The sequence below is a fragment of the Panthera leo genome, chromosome B4, assembly GCF_018350215.1.
Source record: "Panthera leo isolate Ple1 chromosome B4, P.leo_Ple1_pat1.1, whole genome shotgun sequence".
Classification (NCBI taxonomy): Eukaryota; Metazoa; Chordata; class Mammalia; order Carnivora; family Felidae; genus Panthera; species Panthera leo.
The window spans coordinates 96,483,254-96,505,102 of record NC_056685.1 but is presented as its reverse complement, the minus strand read 5'-3'; the positions used below and the strand labels follow the sequence as shown (position 1 = coordinate 96,505,102).

The 21,849-nt window shown below is 34.6% G+C and overlaps 1 protein-coding gene across 1 annotated transcript in view; it reads right to left on the bottom strand.

Moving 5' to 3' along the window:
• The window catches only part of TRHDE (thyrotropin releasing hormone degrading enzyme), a 379,106-nt gene that overhangs the window by 77,899 nt on the left and 279,358 nt on the right, over positions 1-21,849 (bottom strand). Inside the window, exons 8-10 of the mRNA XM_042944643.1 lie at positions 11,556-11,621; positions 10,728-10,915; positions 5,498-5,586 (exon numbers count right to left, since the gene is read on the bottom strand). Of these exons, the coding sequence (XP_042800577.1) occupies positions 5,498-5,586; positions 10,728-10,915; positions 11,556-11,621 (343 nt within the window). The remainder of the gene's footprint in view (positions 1-5,497; positions 5,587-10,727; positions 10,916-11,555; positions 11,622-21,849) is intronic.

The following is a 21,849-nucleotide window of genomic DNA, read 5'->3' as shown; positions in this document are numbered from 1 at the left end:
TTTACTTAAAATTTGTAATTTGTACGTACACACACACACACACACACACCCCACACACACACATAATGGTCTATCTAATTTCCACAGTGACTCCAAACCAGAAAATGCATCCCAGAAACCATTTGTGTCAGTTCTGAGTAAGATGCATAATTTCTGATTTTCACTTTGTTATCAAGGTTTTTACACGTCAGCCTACAAAACAGGTTTTCTTTTTCTTTCTTTTTTTTTTTTAAACACTGAATTTATATTCTCTCTCAACTAGAATCCACAAAGGAAGAGGTTGTGACCCCAAAATTATTGGCTGAACGTTAATGATTATTAATTGCTCAGGTCTAGAATGGGGTGGGCTCATTAATCTAAAGCATGCTACGTTCTGCCAATTTTTATAAATGTAAAGTAAAACCAAAAATGTATATTGAATACAAAAATCTAATGTTTAATGTTTCAAATAGCACTTCAGCTTTCCTGCCACTTTTATAAATAGCATCTGTTGGAACAGATAAAGAAATGAGTCTCAGACAGGTTAATCGAATTGTCCAAGAAAACTGGAAATGCTCCATCTCAGGTCTTCTGACTTTGGTGTCCTTTTTACTACATCATATTCTATGGATACAAGATGGTATAACACTTTTACTGTAATATGATATATACTTTTCACATTCTTATATTGATTTGAAAAGTAGGGACATAGCATTGGAAACAAGAATTAGAACAGGAGCAAGACAGTTAGATTTTTGTTCCAGTTCTCCTAGACATAAATGTTTGAGCTCAGGCCACTGAAAATAACCTAAGAGCTAAGTAATAGAATTTAAGGTCTCTTCCAATTCTGTGGCTCAATGCAAAAAGGAACTATTTTCCTTAATTTGAAATTTTACCCAGCTTAATCTATGCTATTTTTAAAAAAATTAATCTATCAGCTATTTCTCTAAAATATTAATAGTTCCCCAACCATCTGATACTTTGTTTTTGCATTTTTTCAAAACTTTAATATGCTTATCCACACAATTCCTATGAAGCTTCAGAATGTCACCCCACTTTACAGATATAAAAATAAAAACAAATAATTAACAAAAGATATGGCCTAACCTTATGAAGAGAGATTTCAATTAATCATGTCAGAATTCAGTGAAAAAAATTAAGATTGAAATACTGAGGATATTGTTTCCCTTAAGTAATCATAACTCTGTCTTCAAGAATACTAGGATTGTATAACAACACATATTTAAATTGTGATTGAATTCATGGGTTAAGAGCAAATTTGATCATTAACATCTAAAAAGTCATTACTTTTTGAAGAAATTACAATATTAAAGAAACAAGTTTAAAAAATAATCAAATTTAATACATGAATACATAATTCAGGTTTTGACAATTCTGAAACAATTATGGATTCCTATGATATGAGATCTGTTTTATAAAGTTATCTCTTGTTCACATTTTGGATCGGAATTTAATCTCATGTGATACACTTGGCTCTAAATGGGTAATGGGTATTAGGAGGGCACATGTTTTGATAAGCACTGGGTATTGTATATAACTCATGAATCACTAAATTCTACTCCTGAAACTAATATTACACTATATGTTAACTAATTGGAATTTAAATAAAAACTTGAAACTACAAAAAATTAAAAATTTTTAAAAATAAACTTATTGAATAAGTTATAAGTAAATAAGCTTATTGAATAAACAACTTATAGGGAGAAGAGAGACAAATTAAAATAGGAAAACAATCCCTACACCTTTTATGTCATCTGATAAGAATAAAAAAGGCAGCATCTATTGTTTTTATGTATGCTATTATTAAATTGATAACTAAAACCTGAAGGTTATTACTGTTCATGAATATTTTTATGCCTTTCTTATAAATGAAATCTTTGGAGAAATGATTCCCTGAAAGATTTTGTAATAGATTTTTAAATGTCTTTTTCATTCTAGTTAATTATATCTTTAAAATGTTCTTCAAATTAACTAATGGCAAGCAATGAATTTTAAAGAGATCTTTCCCAATGGCCTAATGAGGTGTGTATGGCATGTGATGAGTACCAAAATAAAAAGTATGGAAATTATATTTGAATGTTAGTAATAACAATCTAGAATTATATTTAGAATGTATCCAAAATGGCACAAAATTTAGATTATATCAAGGCACAGAGTAGTTGAAATTTTATAGTATTCTGTTTTTATATTCTATACGTTCAGAATAAAAAGAGGAAGATTAAGCTTTTCTACTCAGTTTTGGCTGGTTACAGAAAAATCAGAATTTAAATCTAAGAAAAAGTCAGCCAAAGTAACAAGGGTATTAGTGTAAAACAAACTCAGGTATAGCAAAACATACTGTCTTTTTCACTGGACTTGTGTGAGAATCGAATTAGAAAATACTCTGTAGAACCTATAAAGAACCATGTGTGTGAACACAAAGGCAATGTGTTGAGGATTTGGCACATCAGTTAAGCAATCTATGTGTTTTAAAATCCTGTGTGTGTGTGTGTGTGTGTGTGTGTGTGTGTGTGTATGTATGTGTGTGTAGTTTAGAGGCAATAATTTAGAAAAGAAAAGGAAGGTCCTAAGACAATTTGGGCAAATTATTTCTCAAGCCTTAACTTCCTCATATAAAATGGGGATAAAAATAACTCATTCTAAAGGCTTGCGAATCTTATATAAACCAATGATTAAGGCAAACACTACATCATTATACTATTTTTAATATTTACTTGTAATTTCAGAATCAATTTCCCTTTTATTTTGAATCTTTTCTAACATTTTGCATTAAATTTATTTCCTTCCATTACATATTAATTGTCAATCCATATCCAAGGTGCTACATTTATAAATGTCTATATTCTCAGTATTTCAACATTAAAATCAAAAGACATAAATCCTTTACCTGCTTTCAATTATTTAAAAAATTGGTTTTAAAACTATTCTTAGGCTAAAATGAACTATGCCTTAACTTGGAATCAATTAGGTAATCATCTAAAGGGTTTAAAAAATTGAGATGTCAAGAATATATATGTTTCAAATCAAATTTATACGTTAATTATTTACCAATGACTGTGCCTTAGTACCTCCTGAGATCAAATCTATGTTACTGACAATGAAAAATATTAAAACATTGATCTTATTGTTATAATTAAAAGGTGGACTTTTAAGATGCATTTTGATAAGAATTGACCAAAATAGTTTTTTAATGTTTTTATGGAAAAACATTATTATTGATACTAGTTGACTATATTTTGAAAAACAAGAGAGAGAAGTCATAACATATAAAAGGACACAAGAGTTAACAATCTGCCCCCCCCCCAATTTGTACATTGTGTCAGTTTTTATTTGTCATCAGAATAAAGGACTTTAAGACAAAACCAAATATAGTCAGAATGAGACTCAACAGGGAAAACAGAATGGTTGTTTTTCTTTTAGGTCCTGCTTGGAAGCTTCTTCCAGATTTATGGATTTATAAAGTTTTCAAGGAACATTTACTTGGGATGGGCATTCCCCACAAAGGCGTGAGCATTTCAGTTGGGACAATGTTTCATCAACCTGAAGATTCTGCTGTGATTTAATGAAAACTGACACATTATACTCTGTAGATTGCATACTGTACAACTTTGGGGAGAGGAAGTGTGCCATCAGTATAAGAGTCAATGTAAATATCATCTCCCAGAGTTATGCACTGTGCATACTATATAGTGTGTGTAACAGCCATGTGGATTAATATAGGTGACATTTTAGGCAAATGTACACTTTGAAACATCATGTTATTATTATTCCTGATTAATAATGAAAGACTATAAGTGGAAACAACTTCTCAAATACACCTGTGGTTATTAGTCAAGAAAAGCTGTGACCCTATTCTGGGTACTCTGTACGAAACCAGAGGTTATCATGAATGACGGCATGCAAATAACTGGGGAGTTAGGGGAAATGGACCTTTGAGGAAGTATCCAAGAAGAATCAGACTTGCCCTGAATCCCAACACTGCCTAAAAGTTTTGGTCTGATCCTGACATTTGATCAGTATCTCTGCACTCTTCCAATTGTCCCATTTCCATTGGACCTTCCAATGAGAAATGTTTTACTTGGTTTCTGAAAACTGTTCTATTTCATGTCCCTAGCAATCCTATGTAGGGATGACTTTAGTCTAACAGTTAAATTGTTAGGTTAATGACTCACTGTTTTCACTCATCATTTCATCACAAATTATGTAGATAGATAAAACAATCACATGAAAGTAAAAAAGAAGTAAAATGATAAATAATATAGTGTGAATTCAAAATCATGGTATGAATGCTAAGTCTAAGAAATGAGAATAGAATAGAATAAGCAATTTAAAAGTAGAAACACCAAATTTTAAAGTAAGCATTTCAATTCATCACTATATTACTTATGAATCTTTTATACATGATATATATAAATAAAAACACATTATTATAATACGTGATTATGTGTTAAAATATAATAGCACGAAAATTTGAATAAAAATTCAACTGGAAATACAAGGATTTACATTTCTGGTAAGTAGATTAGATTTTTCTGTAAGAACTTTTTCTTGTATATATGGATTTTGAGCACTCACATCTCCCTTATAATAGCAAGACTTAGGGGGCAGAAACAATGTTTACTTTTTATTTATTTATGTATTTGTTTATACCTCACTTATTGCAAAAAAAAAAAAAAGATTTGTGGCTCCTTATACAGTGGTTATGAAATCAATTAGCAGAACACAAAGAAATAAGAAAAACAAAGTGTGGACATACTTGACCATTTAAATCTAAATGAAATGTTGCATAAAAGATAATAATTGCCTTTTTTATTCAATTCAATAGAAAACAGAAATTAAAGAGACCTGTTTCACATCTAGCATGAAAGATTTAGATTGGATTCAAGAAATAGCTTTTTGGCAGTGAATTGAAATAGGTTACTATCTTATTTGAAGATATTTAGAAACAGAATAGAATCTCATCTTTCTCTGCTCCTTGAGAGTTAACCCTAGTTTAGGGGACACTTTGATGACCTATCAAGACCCCTCCTCTCTGTCCCTATAATTATCTGATTTTACGGAGTATATCACCTTGCCCATTCTTTAAAGAGCCAGTAAAGACAAGATAGCAGAAAAATGGAATTTAAAATGTGTCCTGTGTTCCATTATTTGGTATACTGTTCTATTGGGAGTTATGATTCTAATGTAATTACATTTGGGATTATAAAATAATACAGTTTAAGACAGCCAAAATTAGTACTACAAATGCTTGGTTTAAAATTTTCTCTTTACTTTGAATGACATAAATAAATTTAATAATTATATAGGCAGATTAAAATTAGACTATGTACAAACTATACTATATTATACTTAATTTTATAGAGGTAATTATCATTCTTCTATATTTTCTTTTTAATTTGTCTTTATGCACATTTTTACAACAGCTGAAACCAGAGGTTAAGTTGTTAAACAATTATCTGAAACCAAATAGTTCCTGAGGAGAAAAAATATATTTTACCTGTTTTGTTAGACACCCAAATAATTGCTTCTGAAGACACATGGCTTCTATTTCCTACCACAATAGTTAATGGAATCTGCCACAAGTAACTGCAAAATAAAATAGAAACTTTAAGAATAAAAAAAGGTTATAACAAATAAACAAACAACATTTGCTATGCACCTTCTGCATGATTTTTATTACTCTTTAGGGGCACTAAAAAAAATTCCCCAGTCACAAAACTAAGGAAGATGAATTCACTTCTTCAAAGCCATTACACAGACTTAGCCTGTAAGTGTTTGAATTTCAATACAGAAGGGGGACTTTCAACAAAACAATTTATCTTGCAAACAAAACAAAACAAAACAAAACAAAACAAAATGATTTGCATTTTGCATTAGGAATAAAAAGTAGCTAAATCAATAAATCAGAGCCATAACAAATTGATTAAAATCTCAAAACAACTCTTTTCCTTTCATTTCTATATTAAATTAGTACACATTTCAGTGGCTTCATGCATTTACGTTTCAACATTATCTTTATTTATTCAGATAACTATCCTAAAAAGTACTATTATTACATTTTACAGAAAGGTTAATTAATACAGCACACTTAAAGTTGCTCAGCAAAGTAGGAATGAAAAAAGAAACTAATCAGATGTCCCTAAAATCTAGATCAATACAAAGAACACATAGGACACACTTAATGTTCTGTTTTGTGAAATGAAATTTCCAAATTGATGTATAAAATCATCAACCAATGTGCAGGGTTCAGTCATGAGTCTCAGCGATTAAGGGAAGAATTTTCTAGGATTTGATGTTTTATGGGATAAAAATTGAAGCCTATTTTTGTACATGAAGTAGTATCAATTTAATCTCAAGTGACTAGCCAGAGATAAGCTGGATGGTCTTAAAATAAGTTCAGTGTTGACCTACCATTGCACCATTAAGAACAGGGGTAGCCAATAATATCTAGTATGTGAAAAATATTTGTGATTTTATGGAAAAGATACTATATGAGCTCTGTAATTTAGAGAGTGGACAGAGAATTGAGAATTTTCAGGAACCATATCCAGGGTTATATAATTTAAAAATATAATGAATATGTTTTGGGGGGGATGGGAAAAGAGGACATCTCCTCTCATTCTGTCGTATGGAATTTGATTATGTTATAATTTCATGTTTCCCACTTACAATAAGCAGAATTCAGTAATACTAAAAAAATATAAATGGAAGATTGGCAGAAATTCACAATTTTATACGAATTGCCATCTATAATATGAAAAGTTAAAATAATATGTTTAAAATTCTAAATTTTAAAAGTATACGCTGTATGTAGCCAGAGAAACATTTTTGAATGCCAACTATATGGAGACACTATGTTGTACTACAATGGAATCTACACAGTTGGTCAGGAAATAAACACACCTATAGTAGCCAAAAGTATTGTTTTCAAAGTACAAGTAAATGAACACAACCCATGTAAGCTCTTTATCAAATACCTCCAAGGTCGTAATATAATACTAAGAATATGACAAATATTTAATAACGGTATTACTGTGAGAAAGACAAAGAGAGTTGATATTTATTTATTTAACAGCAGATCTTTAAAAATAATAACTCTTTTGTGATTAATCAAAAGCATTAGTTAAGAGAGAATAGTGCTTGATTGTGCATCTGATTCTCAAAGTAAACTATGAGCCCATATTTGTGTACCAAAGATTTTTAAAAAGCCTAGAAATGGAAGGCATTCCATAAATTGCTGTTGAATTGGATCACATGGGATTAGACCAAAGTAAAATAAAAGGGGCCAAATCATTCTATGGGCAAGACAGAGATTAACTTTATGAACTTGACTTTTTGGTATGCGTCTTCCACATGGAGTTGGGTCAACTAAATTGTGAAGCCAAATAAGTATCAGTTAAAGGGCAAGAAATATGTAAAACTGAAGATGTTTTAAAATCCTTAAGGATAAATATATCTTTTTTAATCATGATCATGGAATGTGAATGAAACACTATTTTCCCTTATATAAAAAAATATAATTCTGCATCTAGTTAGACTCTATTCTTCTAAATAGTGAAGCTAGAAATTATAATAAAATTTCTATGGCATGCTTCAATATTTGAATTTCAGCAAAAGTCTCTAAAGTACAGAAAAAGAGATTCATGCCAATACCCACATGTTGTTTACAGTCAATGGCACATACATATAGGAAACTTCCTAAACGGCACATAGCTGTTCAGATGCAAAAGAGTTAACTATAAGGTACTGGGATACAAACATTCGGGCATTTTGTAAAACTTTTGAAACAGTCTTCTATATTTTTTCTAAGAATGCTTTTGCCTTCTGTGTGTCTGCATGTATGTACGATTGTGCATGCACACAGTGAAAATCTATATATTGTCACAGAAACAAAATAAAAATTACAAAATACCAAGCATATCTAAAATTTGTATTCATTTCTGAACTGCTATCCAATGAATCCTATGTGTTATTTTTCATAACTTTCCAAACAACACATATTTGATCTTTTCACAAATTTCATTTCAAAAATCAAAGAAAGCGTGGCAATTAGGTTGCTTTACGGTTATAACTTAAAAGGGTGGAAGACACTAAACACTGTTGAGTGAAGTGTGGTGTGGTATAAAGGAAATCTCACCCTACAGTAGGTTATGTTTGAAAAAAGACTAGAAAAAAGAATTTGTGAAATTAGATTGTGTCCCAGCCACCTAAGTTTTCATTTTAGCCATCTCGTTTTAAGCAGAAAAATAACAAAAACAAAAACATACACAAAATGCATTTCAATAGACCTCAAAGATATTTTTTCTTTAATATTCCCTGGGACTACCTCTCTTCATAGTTCACATTTTTTTAATGAAACAATATTTATCCTAATAACCACATTAAGGTAGACAATAATAGGTACTTATTTTAGTGTGAGAAATCTTTTTTAAAAATGGTACCAATATTAGGAAAGCATTAATGTAGACACCATACACCCTTGAGAGAGTGCTGTCATTGGGTCAATAGCAAAAGAAAATACAAGTGTGGAGGTAAATATAATTCTCTGTAGCACGGGACTCTGAGAAGCTCCATAAGTATATGAGGAGATATTACTTAAGGTTGCAATATATTAACTTCATAAAGAAAAAAATAAACTACACAAATTCAGAACTCCCAAAGTGCATAAATTCTAGCAAATATTTAATTCACTTTTATATGCCATCAAACTTTATGCAATTATTAGTGATGTAAAGATCTTTCTGTGCTACAAATATAATTATTATTACACTAAAAATGTTTGGGAATGTTGTAGTGATGTTCTAGTATGCTTTAAAAAATTCAAGACAAACAATTGAGTATACTGGCTCAGAAAATGTCCACAATTTATGGGGTTTCTTGTATCGTGGGCACTGTATTTTACTGGATCAACAGCTTGCATTGTTTAATAAAGATGTAGATAGTCTATATACAAAAGACAGATAGAATTGGTTTTGAAGCTCTGACCACAGGTTAGAGTGAATAAAATGATCAATAATATACAATTGAATACTAAATTTTTAACTGCAAGCTCTGTTATTTCAAAATAGATAGAAAATAATTTTCAAGATTAAAGGGACTCCATGCATTATCTTACTCTTAATATTTTACATGCCAAGTTCTCAGGGTTCAAAATTATCCATATGATTTTATAACTCTAGCAAAAGCAAGGCTCTATAGAACTGATGTACTTATACAGCCTGGGAGAAATTCTTCCTTTAAAGAGTCAGACCCATAGCTGATACATCTGATGCATGTTATAGGCTGACAGAGTATTTTTGTTCAAAATTTGTTCTGTCATTTGCGGGTCCTTTATGTTTTTCTGCATCAGTGATGTTTGTGTCAGACTGATCATTCTCAAAGGCATGGCCTAAATCTCTCTAACTTTGCCACAGTCAAGTAGTTTTTATGTACTTCCTGGCAAGGCCAGGGTTGATGCCTAAGCAGGTTTAGCCCAGGGCCAGAGAGGATGGAGGACCGACCAAAAGCAGCATTTGGCAGCTGGGCGGGATCCGGCTGAGTAAAGAGGCGTTGACAGAGTCAGGCCCTGACAGTGTGGCAGGGTACTACTGTACTGAAACAGTTGGGCTGCAAGGGCAGTTTGGTGAAGGCCAAAATATATGCCGACCAGGACATTTAAGACCATGCTTTCCTGAGTGACATTCCACATTTAGTCACCAGAAAACATTCATGAATTTCTTTATCACTCCTACGTATAGCCCATCTTGGAACTAACCTGCCTGGGAATGATTTCTATTCCTTTTGGAAATTAAAACAAAAACAAAAACAAAAAATAATTCATGCCTCACACCTCTTAGGTATTGGTGGATGGTAAAGTCAGGGTTCTAATATCCCAGGGTAATGGGAGTCAGAATGGCCAACCTCATCCAAGCACTTCACTTCATTTATTAATTTTAAACCCCATCCCTTCTGTCTCCCCCCCTTCAATCTTGTCTCAGGGCACCTTTTAAAAAATGAAATGAACTGATTTAAGTTCTATTATCTTTCCTTGGCTTAGCTTTTAATAAGACACAAAACAATACGAAAATACAAAGTAGAAGAGGAAGAAGCACTGTGTGCTGTTTTCAGTAATTAAATAAGCATTTGAAAAGAAAGTTTAACAACAAATAAAAATTCTATGTATGTTGTGTGTTCAGTGGTTTCAAACACTGAAAATGAGGGAAGAGAACATATTTAGATGCTAAGTAGCATTGATACTTAGACCACTTAAAAATGGATCTAGTTTGAGTTCCTTTGGCTCAGACACTAGTTAGTCTGGTTGTGGTTTTTAGTTTGTTTTAATTAGTCTTTCTGGATAGTTTCTATTCTCATCTATTTTATAAATCTCAGTTTGCTCCATTCCATTTAATTGACTTCGATGCATCTTAACTTTCTTGAATTTAATTCAACAAACATTTACAGGGAAAAGTAAGAAATCACATATCTTTCTAAATCACCATGATAATTTAAACTCTGTCTTCTTAAACAAAATAATTTTGGTATGCTGTCATTTTGATGGTTAAAATATCTGGAAATGAGAGTAAAAGAGGAATCAAAATGAAAACCCCACATGTAAATAAAGAAATGAAAACTATATTTCACTTACATTTTATAATTGTGGTAAGCATTTCTTTTTAAAATGTTAAAAAACCCACAGCGAAACATACTAATAAAAGCAATTGTTTTTTTCATGTAAAGGAGTGTTGTACCTGGTATTCTGAAGTTCAAGTGCTTTAGTTTTAGCACGGATGTCATAAATAAAATGTTGTTGGGTAATTATTATTCTATTTTCTGCTGTTGTATTTCCCAAGATGGTGATAACAGGATAACCCATCTGGAGTGTCCACTGATCCATTACTTCTTGTATATTTACATATTTTCCATTCCTTTTTAAAGCCTTTATAACCAAAATTGCATAAATTAGTTTTATAAACATGAATTATAAACATAATTAACAGTGAGCCATTTTTATTTTTACCTTTATGATTTACTTAAGTTTGAAAACATGTAAAATCAGTGAAGCTAATATGTGTTAGTAAAGTTAATCTTCTTGCCTTGAGTTAAGCTTTATACATACAGATAAATGAAAGCTTTATTAACATTAAAGTTTTTACTTAATGGAAAACAAAACATAGTTTATTGTTAAAACAAGTACTTGCAGCATCATTAAGTATCCCAAATATGTCTAGCATCAAACTTAAATATTTGTTATTCACCTATAGAAAAAAAACTACTTTAACATCAATATTTCTCTCAAACATAAGGGCCTGACACCATATTAATGTTGTATTTCAGAAGTACTGTCTTGCTGGAAAGTAGGCAAGGTACTTTTTACTACCATTTATGGTTTAAGTAATTTTAAATCCCATTATTTTTATAATATAATTTATCAAAATTAAAATGATAAAGCAATATGGGGAAAATGGAAATATAAAAAGTAAAACAACTGTCAGTGCCAATAAAAATTATGAATGGTTTATAAACTCAATTCAAATATTCAAGAAGAGGTTTTGGTATTTGAGCTTCCTATACTTTACCTCTGATAGTGTATTCCAGAGATCATTTCTGGCTGCATTGCCATACTTATGAATGGTTAAATAATCCTACAAAGAATATAAAATTGTAATTACAATTCGAAGGCTGAGCAATTTCCCGTAAACACGCTTATTTCTCAATTCAATTAACCATTTCTATTTGTTAGAATTGCATTAGTACAAAGGCAAAGAGAAAGGCATGGGAAATGATGAAGAATCCCATTTTAAAATATCCCAAAGAGATTTAACTATAACATATCTCTGGATCAAGTCACCAAACAATACTGCCATCTTAAAAATTATCTTCATAGCCATAATCACTTCTTATGGATTCCCAGGGTCAAAGGCCTTTCTCTAATCTACCAAATAAACCTCGGGCAATTTTAAAGAAACTATCTCTGCACTGAAATATTTAGAAGACACTTCCCCATCAGGACTTCCTGTTGAAATGTTGGGGGAAAAAAAAAAGAACTGTCTTATGGAAAAGAAAAAATAACAGCAGAAGCCTGACTGATATACGCTGATGTGAAGACAAGTTGCTTTGCTGAAAGAGTGAGTGATGACCGTCTCCAAAACACGTCCAGCTCCCTAGTCTCTCTGCAGAGGGCAGGCTGTCTCATACAAAAAATGATACACACTTATTTCCATGAGTTTGAAACATATATTAATATTTAATAAGAAATAGTCAATCCCACACTTAATATTTTTGAGCGTAGGACTTCTCATTTCCCAGTTTCCATCATTAGTAGTTAAATCTACACATTTTCTATCTACTTCATGCCTGTTCCCTTCTACGAAGCATGGTTTATGTCACTCTGAATACGTTATTTAGTTATGACTAACTGGCGTTATTCTTTTCCTGAATCCAAAGCAGCAAAAATGAATAGAAAATAGTATTTTATATTATAAAACAGAGGGGCCCTGCCATTAGAAATTCCATCATCTCTACAACATGTAGGTAGCAGACAAAATCCTAATTTACATCACAGTACTGAAAATGAGAAAAAAGAACTTGCTGACTCTTTTCAGTACTTTACATAGAGTGGAATACTTTGGGGATAATTAAACTTGGGGAAGAAATTTTTCTGAAATACAAATCGTAGCACCTGTGACAGATTCAGCTTTGTTGGCAACTCACAGCACAGCAAATGGCAACTCCCACTTAATCAGACTCTAAAGATGCAGTGCCCAACACGAACTTAGCAACCACAAATCCATCACCGTCATCAGGTGTTATGAATAACTTTATTGAAAAAAATGCAACCCTGAATAACCAATCTGAATTCCACTTTGGCTTTGAATATGCCATATGAGTCATTTTCCATTAGAACTCAGGGACCAGGATTTAAATAAATTATTTGAGATTTAACTGTCACAATTATCTTTTATGCTTTTTTAGTACTTAAATGAATAAATTTTGGAACAATGGGAATTATGAAACATAAATTTGAGTTTTATTTTAGTGATGCAATAATAAAATGTATCAAAATAGAACTATTTATTTCTTGGATTTGGCTTATGGATAGTGTTGTTAGGATAATCCCAAAGAGGAAACAAAGGAATACTCCATGGATCTCGAAAGGTCTAATACATAACTACAAGAATCTCTTCACAGACAGACCAACTGTTCATATTATGAGTTGACCTTGACCCAATAGTGATCCTCAACTCAAGTTCTTGGTTCCTCCCCAATTCAGAATAAAGCTCAAATTTACATTTCAAGCAGGCTAAAATGGCAATTATCCAGGCTTAGGAAGCATCTCTGACTTGCTTGCCTCAGAATTCAGGGCAGAAAGCGTCTTCTTGGATTCTTGGCAGTTCCAATCTTCAGGTGTTACTGGAATGCTACATATGTCAACTCTTTTTTCCAAAAAAATAGAAAACCCCAAGTGTTTTCCTTAGTTGTTTTAACCTTCCTCTTGCATGAAAATAGTCATATTTTAAATTAAGGAAATTTTGTTTTGTCCTTGTCAAATTACAAAGAAAATTACAGAATCGTAAATGTGGTTGTTGTTTTTGTTTTGTTCTTGTTTTTTTTTGATGATCAATCATTTCTTTATCAATTCATTCCACAAAACATAAGGTGTACTTCTCAAATGCTGGTAGCTTTCATGTGCTGGGGAAACAGTGGTGGAGAAAAGGTTACTGAATACAATGGCAGATACTCAGATGTGATTTGGGGAAGACAGTTTCTGTGACTGAAACTGTAGGAGTCTTGGTACAAAAACTACCTGACAAGATGAATTCAAACATTTGGTATGCAATTAAATAAGAAGATTTTAAGTTCCTTTCAAATCTACAAGTTGATGAATATGAAGATGGCTGGAGTTACAAATATGAAATGGAAATTGATGTTTATAGGTATGTGTATGAAAGTCAATCTGCAATAGGCTTGACATTATGATACAAAGTAGGAAAGGGTTTTAATATTAACTGTGAAAGGAACTGAGGGTTCTCAGAAATAGTAGAGTTGTTGAAAAGAACAAAGATAACTGCTAGAATATGCTTAGGGGACAAAACTGATTAAAAGGTAAAAGCCCATTTAGCAAAAGTATATTCTGATACATAAAGTGCAAGAATGGAAGTCTGACTATCTTTGTTCAAGTCCACACCCCAACACTCCCTAGCTACATGATTTGGCAAGTTGCTTAACCTCTCCGTGCCTATCTTCATACCTATAAAATGGGGATAATAGAAGCCCTTGTTTCATAGGGTTATTCTAGGAATAAATGTTTTAATATCTGTACAGAATTAGAAAAGAGTGTCTAGAATACAGTTAAGTACTCAGTAGAAATAAGCTGCCATAATCTTTGTAATCATTTCAGCCTACTGGCTGGAAACAGAGTAACTGAAGGAAAAGCATCACTGACGGTAATAACCAAAGAACAGAGCAATGAAAACAATAATATTTGCCTCCTTTTTATAGTGCTGTGTGAATTGCTTTATATTTTATCTCATTCAATCCCATGACATTTATGGGGTAAATATCATCTTCATCATCTAATAAATCAGAACAGTGGAACTCAGAGACTCCAGCCCACGTCCAAACCCCATACCTGTGCACACAACTGCTGACCCAACCCAATATCTGCTAGATGCTCCACAGGTGACTAAGAGCTTCTCAAAGCTGAACTCACTGTCCTCCCCCATATCAGCTCCTTTTGGCAGCCCTTCTCCAGTGACGACCCTTCTATCCACCTCAACCAAGTAATCTTCTTGGATGCCTCTCTCTCCCTTTCCACCACATTCAAGTGATGATCCACGTCCCCACTATTCCCTCAAGGTTCCCCCTTCCTTCCTCCTATTTGACAGTCTCTCTGGATGACTAGCACTGCCACCGTTCCTGCTCTGTTCCCTTCATATCACATCTCTGCCATGCAGCCAGAATAGCTTTCACCAAATGCATACATGGAACCCTGCTACATTCAGAATATAGTCCAAACACCCTAATGGGACTTAAAAATATCCCTCGTGGTCTGGTCTCTCTGTACTTCTGAAATCCTACCTGTTACTTTGGTGCTCTCTGCCTCAACTTAGCTACTTCCTGCTTTCTGCAGATGCCTATTCATACTCTCTCCCTTTTCTAGGTCATTGCACAAGCCCTTCGCTATGTATGCTTTCTCTTTCGCCTACGTCAAGTCAGCTCAATCTCTGGGACTCAGGCTTGATCCATTTTTCTCAGGAATCCTTTCTTGCCCATTCCCACCCCTTCCTAATTCTGAGTTAAGTACCCCTCTTACATTCTCACCCATTGTACCATATAAGAACATCTATCACACTGTGTTCTAATTGCTTGTTCATTAGTTTGACTGCTCATGTACTCTGTAAACTCCATGAGAGTAAGGCCCCTGTTATTCCTGTCTACCACTGCTTAGCCAGCATCTATGTGCCCAGTTGGGGACCCAGCAAACGCTGACTATATTTGTGTGGTTCCTGACTTTCCTTATTCAATATGCCTCCCTGTGAACAACTGACAGTACTGTAAAGAGACATTTCTTATATTCATCAGGTTCCTCCAAAATGTCATATTTAAACACTAACATAGAACATAAGTTATTATTTCAGTGCATATTTGTCAGATATATAACTCGCATTGATAGATGGAATTGCATATGATGTCATCAAAAGACTGAACTATTGGGTATGAGACCATCTTTATTTTACTTTTTTTGCTAACAGGTGACATGATCCACAATCTGTCATGCACAAAAGCCAACGGGACTAATAAGTAAATAGGGAGAAAAGTAAAAGGTGAGCTGAGGAAGGAAATCACTATTATCTTTTAATATGTTTACATGGAATAATTGTGCACTCCTAGTAATGAGCCCTTTAGCACATGGAAACAGAGGACAAACTGCACAAAGGATTTATTCCTCAGGACACAGAAAGACAGTTTATTAAAAACCAAAGATATATGGACCGGTTTATATATGTTTAGCTGCAAATTACAAAAAAAAAAAAATCCACCCTAGAATGACCTTTTTAATGACAATATTTATTCTTTCCTATTATAAGAGAAGGTACCACAGCTGCAGCTCTTTTCCTCCAGAAATTGGCCCCACCTTTACCTGTGTTTTGCCTTCATCCTCAATTTTGCGGTTAGATTGTACAAGTAATCCCAACCATCACATTCAGACATGACATTGCACAGAGGAAACAGAATTTCTTCCTGAGAATCTCTTTTTAAGAATCAGGAAAACTTCTTGGGGTGCCTGACTGGCTCAGTCGCTTAAGCATCTGACTTCATGTCAGCTCAGGTCCCGATCTCACGATTTGTGAGTTTGAGCCCCACGTCGAATCCCTGCTTGGTGTATTCTCCCTCTCTCTCTCTCTCTCTGTCTCTCTCTCTCTCTCCCTCCCCAGCTCTCTCTCTCTCTCTCAAAATAAACAAAACCTTAAAAAATAAAATAAATAAAAATAATAATGAAAGCTTCCTCTCCGTTCCTGCATCAAACTCTCTGTGATTCCCATTTGTCAGAATCACATCCTGTGCTCTAGTGGAAATGTGCTAATGAAGCTTTAGGGGATATTGCTCTGGGACTGCACAAGGCAGGACCCAGTCCTGTGTTTTCTCCAATGAGATAAGAGAGGCAAGTCTGGGCCTCAGTGACACTGGGAAGTAGGAGCCCTTGTACTTGGAAGACTAGTCTGGGAAATGCCAGGTAAATTCAGGCATTGATTTTTCTGACTATGTGACAAGAGGGTTGAAGCAAGAGTTTGAAATACTGTTCCTTTCTATTAAGAATAATTGTACCTCAAAAATTTGTAGTGGGCATTTGTCATTCTTTGGGCTTTCCAGCATTTAAACACTACGTTTATATAGGGGCAATAACTCACCATGGAATCCTGCAGGAAGGTGAAGGCTCCACCTCCTACTGGCAGTGGAAGGGACAAAATAGTAAATACTCCCTTCCCCATGCTCCCTGGCAGCTAAAGGATGCACGTGTGCCCTGGCCTCAGGCAAGTAGATACTTCATCCCAGGACTGTGAATCCTGCAGGGCCAATGCAAAGAAGCAGGAACAGTTGAAAGATGATCCCCTGGGATGGTGACACTGAGGGTCCAGAGGCAGCCATGCTAATGGTAGCAGCTGAACCAGCCATTCCCCTGGCAGGACCTTGGCGAGGTTTCTTAATTTGAGTCCCCTTTAGTTCCTACCAAACATTTTGTAAGCCTGACGCTCCAGCCTTCCCAATGATTCCAAGGGCTACCCCACACCCTTCCAATAAATTCCTTTTTGCCTAACTTAGCCAGAGTTTGTCTCTGTGGCTTGAAACCCCAAACCCTGACTGATACAACACTAATGGGGGATATAATCAAAACAGATCCAAATATCTTAAATTTTCCTGGCAACCTCAGAAAGAAAAGTAGGAACTCTCTCATACAACTTAGGCAAAATGGAAAGCAAAGAACACCTGGTTTTATTGAATAAATCTTCTAGGCTTTCACTGTGTTATAAACAGTAGGTATGAAGGGAAGGAGGTAGATACTTAGGTTAAAAAAGAAAAAAAAGAGGCAGACGAAAAGATTGGAGAAAAAGTATACAAGTTCCACAGACAAAAGTTCACAAGGGAGTAACAACAAAAAATAAAACTAAGCTAAACCATTGACTTAAACAAAGCTTCTAGAGTAGGAGCTTTTAACCTGAGAACCTAAACCTCAAAAATTAAATATTTGTAAGTCTGTGCATTATTAGAGTAGGGTGATTTCAAAGGGAGCCATGGGCAATAAGAAAGCAGATTAGGGGTGCCTGGGTGGCTTAGTCGGTTAAGTGTCTGACTTCAGCTCTGGTCATGATCTCACAGCTCGTGAGTTCAAGCCCCGTGTCATTTTCTGTGCCGACAGCTCAGAGCCTGGAGCCTGCTTCAGATTCTGTATCTCCCTCTCTCTCTGCCCCTCCTCCAACTGTGGTCTGTCTCTCTGTCTCTGTCTCCATCTCTGTCTCTGTCTCTCTCTCAAAAATAAATAAACATTAGAAGAAAGAGAAAGAAAGAAAGAAAGAAAGAAAGAAAGAAAGAAAGAAAGGAAGGAGATTAAAAGCTGCCAGATCATAGCAATGTCATACAAGGATTGGATAAAACCCATTTGAAGCCTGGGCCATGCACTTCAGAGGATGTTTCTACATTCCCTGACCTTGAGAAACAGTAGCAAAGACACCAAACCAGGGACAGATGACCAACTAACACACAAGAAAGCTAGACTACAGATCAAAATATTATTTTGGTTCATAACTGAAAACTGGCTGGAGATTGTGATATTAAGTAAAAATGAGTAGCAAAGCACTGGAAAAGCATTATATGCAAAATAAAAGAATGTTTACATTTTATTCTAGTAGATAAGAACCAAGGATGAAAAGATATGAAAATTATTAAACCTTTATTATTAAATTATAACAAGTTTCTAAGAAGGAAACCCAGGAAAAAAGGAACCACCACAAACTTTTCAAGGTACAGGAATATCTGGCCACCAGACACAGTAAAAAACAAGAGGTATTTAGGAAAGAAAGTTATTTGAACAGGTAGAACAAAATGCCTGAAAATAACATATCACTGTTTACATGCCATTTTGATTTTGATTTGTTTAATGTGTGTTTCACCTAGATTTACTTTTTAGAAGTTACTTACTTAGATATAGGAGCATTCATATATTTTTCTAGGAACAAAAAGGCAATTTACATTATTTTAAAAATCCATATGATATAATATAATATGTAATATATAATATAATATATAATATAATGTAATAATATAATATAATAATAATCCGTATAATTATGTAAAAGCAGTATACTTTTTTAAAGCATTGCAGAATGTACCAGAAAATCAGAAAATTTTAAATCAAAACAACTTGCTGGCACATAAAAGACTTGTTTGTCTTCAATTATAGACAATGGCATATTCTCACCTCAGTTTTCTTTTCACAGATCTCTTATTTAGTAATTACATATCATGCCATCAATGCCTCAACATGCAAGAGAATCACCAGAGGTGTAATATTGCCATTGCTGAATTTATACATTCCGGAACAAGCTGACAGGGTCCTACACCTGTTAGTGAAATAATGTGAATGTAAGTCTATAGGGGTGTGCTGGGGTACTGAAAAGTATCCCCACCTCTCACTTCTGCTGCTAGCTTGAAATATTATTGAGACACAAAATGAATCTATTGGTAAAACTGAAGTTTGTGAATTGCTTTTCCTGAATGCCCTGGTAAAGGACTTTGACCACAACAAGCTCACAAAATAGATAAACTATATTCTTACTGGTAAAAATACACTGCCTTTTGTAAATCAAGATGCTCACGGACTATAGGGTTCGTACATGGAGTTCCTCACTTCCACTCCTTTACTCATTCAGACCTAGTGCTGGTGACTAGTTGAGAAAAAAAAAAATGCAACTCAATTGATAAAGAAGTGTGTGTGTATTTAGAAAACTAAATAGGAATTCAGGCTGATCCTTATCAGTCATGTGATCTTGAGTAAGGTATCTATTTTCTCTAAACTTTAATTTCTTCGACTGGAAAGGGTAGATAATATAATACTTGAGAAGACTGTGCACAGAAAATGACATAAAACAAGTAAAGCTCTTAGAAAAAATGCCTGCCACATAAGAACCCAAGAAATGTTAGCTATTTTAAGACCAAGCTCAAGGGGTGGGGGTGGGGGACCTAGAGTCAACATCTTCAGCCTCACCTCCAGAAGTCAAAATGTCCTAGTGACTCAAGGGAGGGAAATTATATGGACAACCTGGAAGGAAGGTAGTGCTTAAAGGGATTATTTTTTAAGTTTATTTATTTATTTTGAGAAAGAGAAAGGGTTAGCAGGGGAGGGGCAGAGAGAGAGAGAGAGAGAGAGAGAGAGAATCCCAAGCAGGCTCCACACCACCAGCGCAGAGTCCGATGCGGGGCTCAAACCCACAAAACCGTGAGGTCATGACCTGAGCCAAAATCAAATGTCAGATGTTTAACCAACTGAGCCATCCAGCTGCCCTAAGGGATTTTTTTTTAAAGTAAAAGTGCATGCTTGCTTCGGCAGCACATATACTAAAAAGTAAAAGTGCAAGAAAAAAATTAAGGCCACAGTTTTTTAGGTTTGAGGAAAGCTTAGAAACCTTTCTCCTCCCAGGTCTGGAAAAAGAAAGAGACCTGGAGGGCTCCTGAGTTGTGCAGTCTAGTGCCCTATTTTTCACTGAGCTCTGCTCAGGTGACAAGCCACTGGTTGCTTGTGACTTGGGGTGGCTCATGAAATAGAAGCACTCATTAGTGTCCCTCGGCACAAAATAGCCATACCTACGTTGGCACTAAAACAGCAAAAACACTAACATTTAGGTGACCACAAAGACAAAGCTTCGGCAAGATATATACCAAACATTCAAGCAACAAATGCTATCTCACTTCTTTCCCATTTACTGATCAACCCACTCCAGGAAACCAGTATGACAGTATATCAGTGTAGAGGAAAACAAAGGGCTCTTCATCATATGCTCTGGACTGAAAAAGTTCCCTGGGATATCCCCATATTAATGGGCATGGCATTAGGAGAATTCAACAAGGACAAATTACATTTCCCATATGCTCCGAAGCACGGGGATTTCTTTTATTCAGTGTTCAGATCATATATACTTGTTAAGACTCTTTATCAATGGCAGGTATTTGTCTATCAGATTCTCTTTTTGTTTCCCCAATTATCCAGCTTATATTTCATAGCTCATCTTAATCATTTTATAGCAAATAGCCTCGTCTCCTTTGCAGCTTTGTCCTTCAAGGACACTAGGTGGTGAAACCCCAATCCTGGATGAATCCAAGTATTTTCCTTCTCCAGGTCTGCATCATGCTGCTAAGCATCATGGGAGAAAGTAAGGCAATCAGTTTAGTGTTATTATAAATTCATAATTCCCTAACTCAAATAGGCAATCAATACAACAGCCATGCTGTCCTTCCCTTCCCAATCCTTAATCTTCAAACCTCTCTCTGGCCCACTATTACCTCACTTTCAGCTACTGACCTTGCTGAAAAAACACGGAAAAAATCAAATTCATCAGAATTTCCAAATTCCCAAATTTACTGGAAGTATATCTCCTATCAGACATGAGTTCTTTTACCATCTTAGGGACTCATGTCCCAGTTATCTCTTACTTCTCTAACATTTATCATGCTCTTCTCATCCTGGCTCCTTCTCTACCAGCCCAACTAGTACAACAGTCCCCCATCTTTAAAACAAAACAAAAACTTTCCTTAGCCTTATCCCCCTTTAACTACCTACCCTAATTTTCTGATCTCCTTCCTTGGCAAATTTCTTTAAATTTTATGCTACATACACATGTTTCTACTCGGACATTTCCCCTTCACTCTTTAATCCATGCCACGGATATCAATAAATCTGCAAGCTGCCAAAAGAAATACTTTCCAGTCTTTACTCCACCTCTCAGCTGCATTTAACCTCATTGATCATTTTCTGAATCTTGAAATAAGCTTTTTGCTTGACTTGGGGGACACCACACCCTTGGTATTCTGCCTGCCTCTCCGGCTGCTCCATATCAGTCTCTAGCCTGGGCCACTCGTCTTCTCTCAACCTCCAAGGGTTACAGCTCCACAGGGCTTGTTCCCAGGCCTTTAACCCACAAACATTAGGATAATACTTAGGTACCTCTTCTTCCTCACCTCTCATACACATCTTTCATCCAATCTATCCCTTGGTCCACTTATTCTACCTTCAAAAAAACACTTTGGGAGGTGCTTGGGTGGCTCAGTCAGTTAAGTGTCTGACTTTTGATTTCAGCTCAGGTCATGATCTCCTGGTTT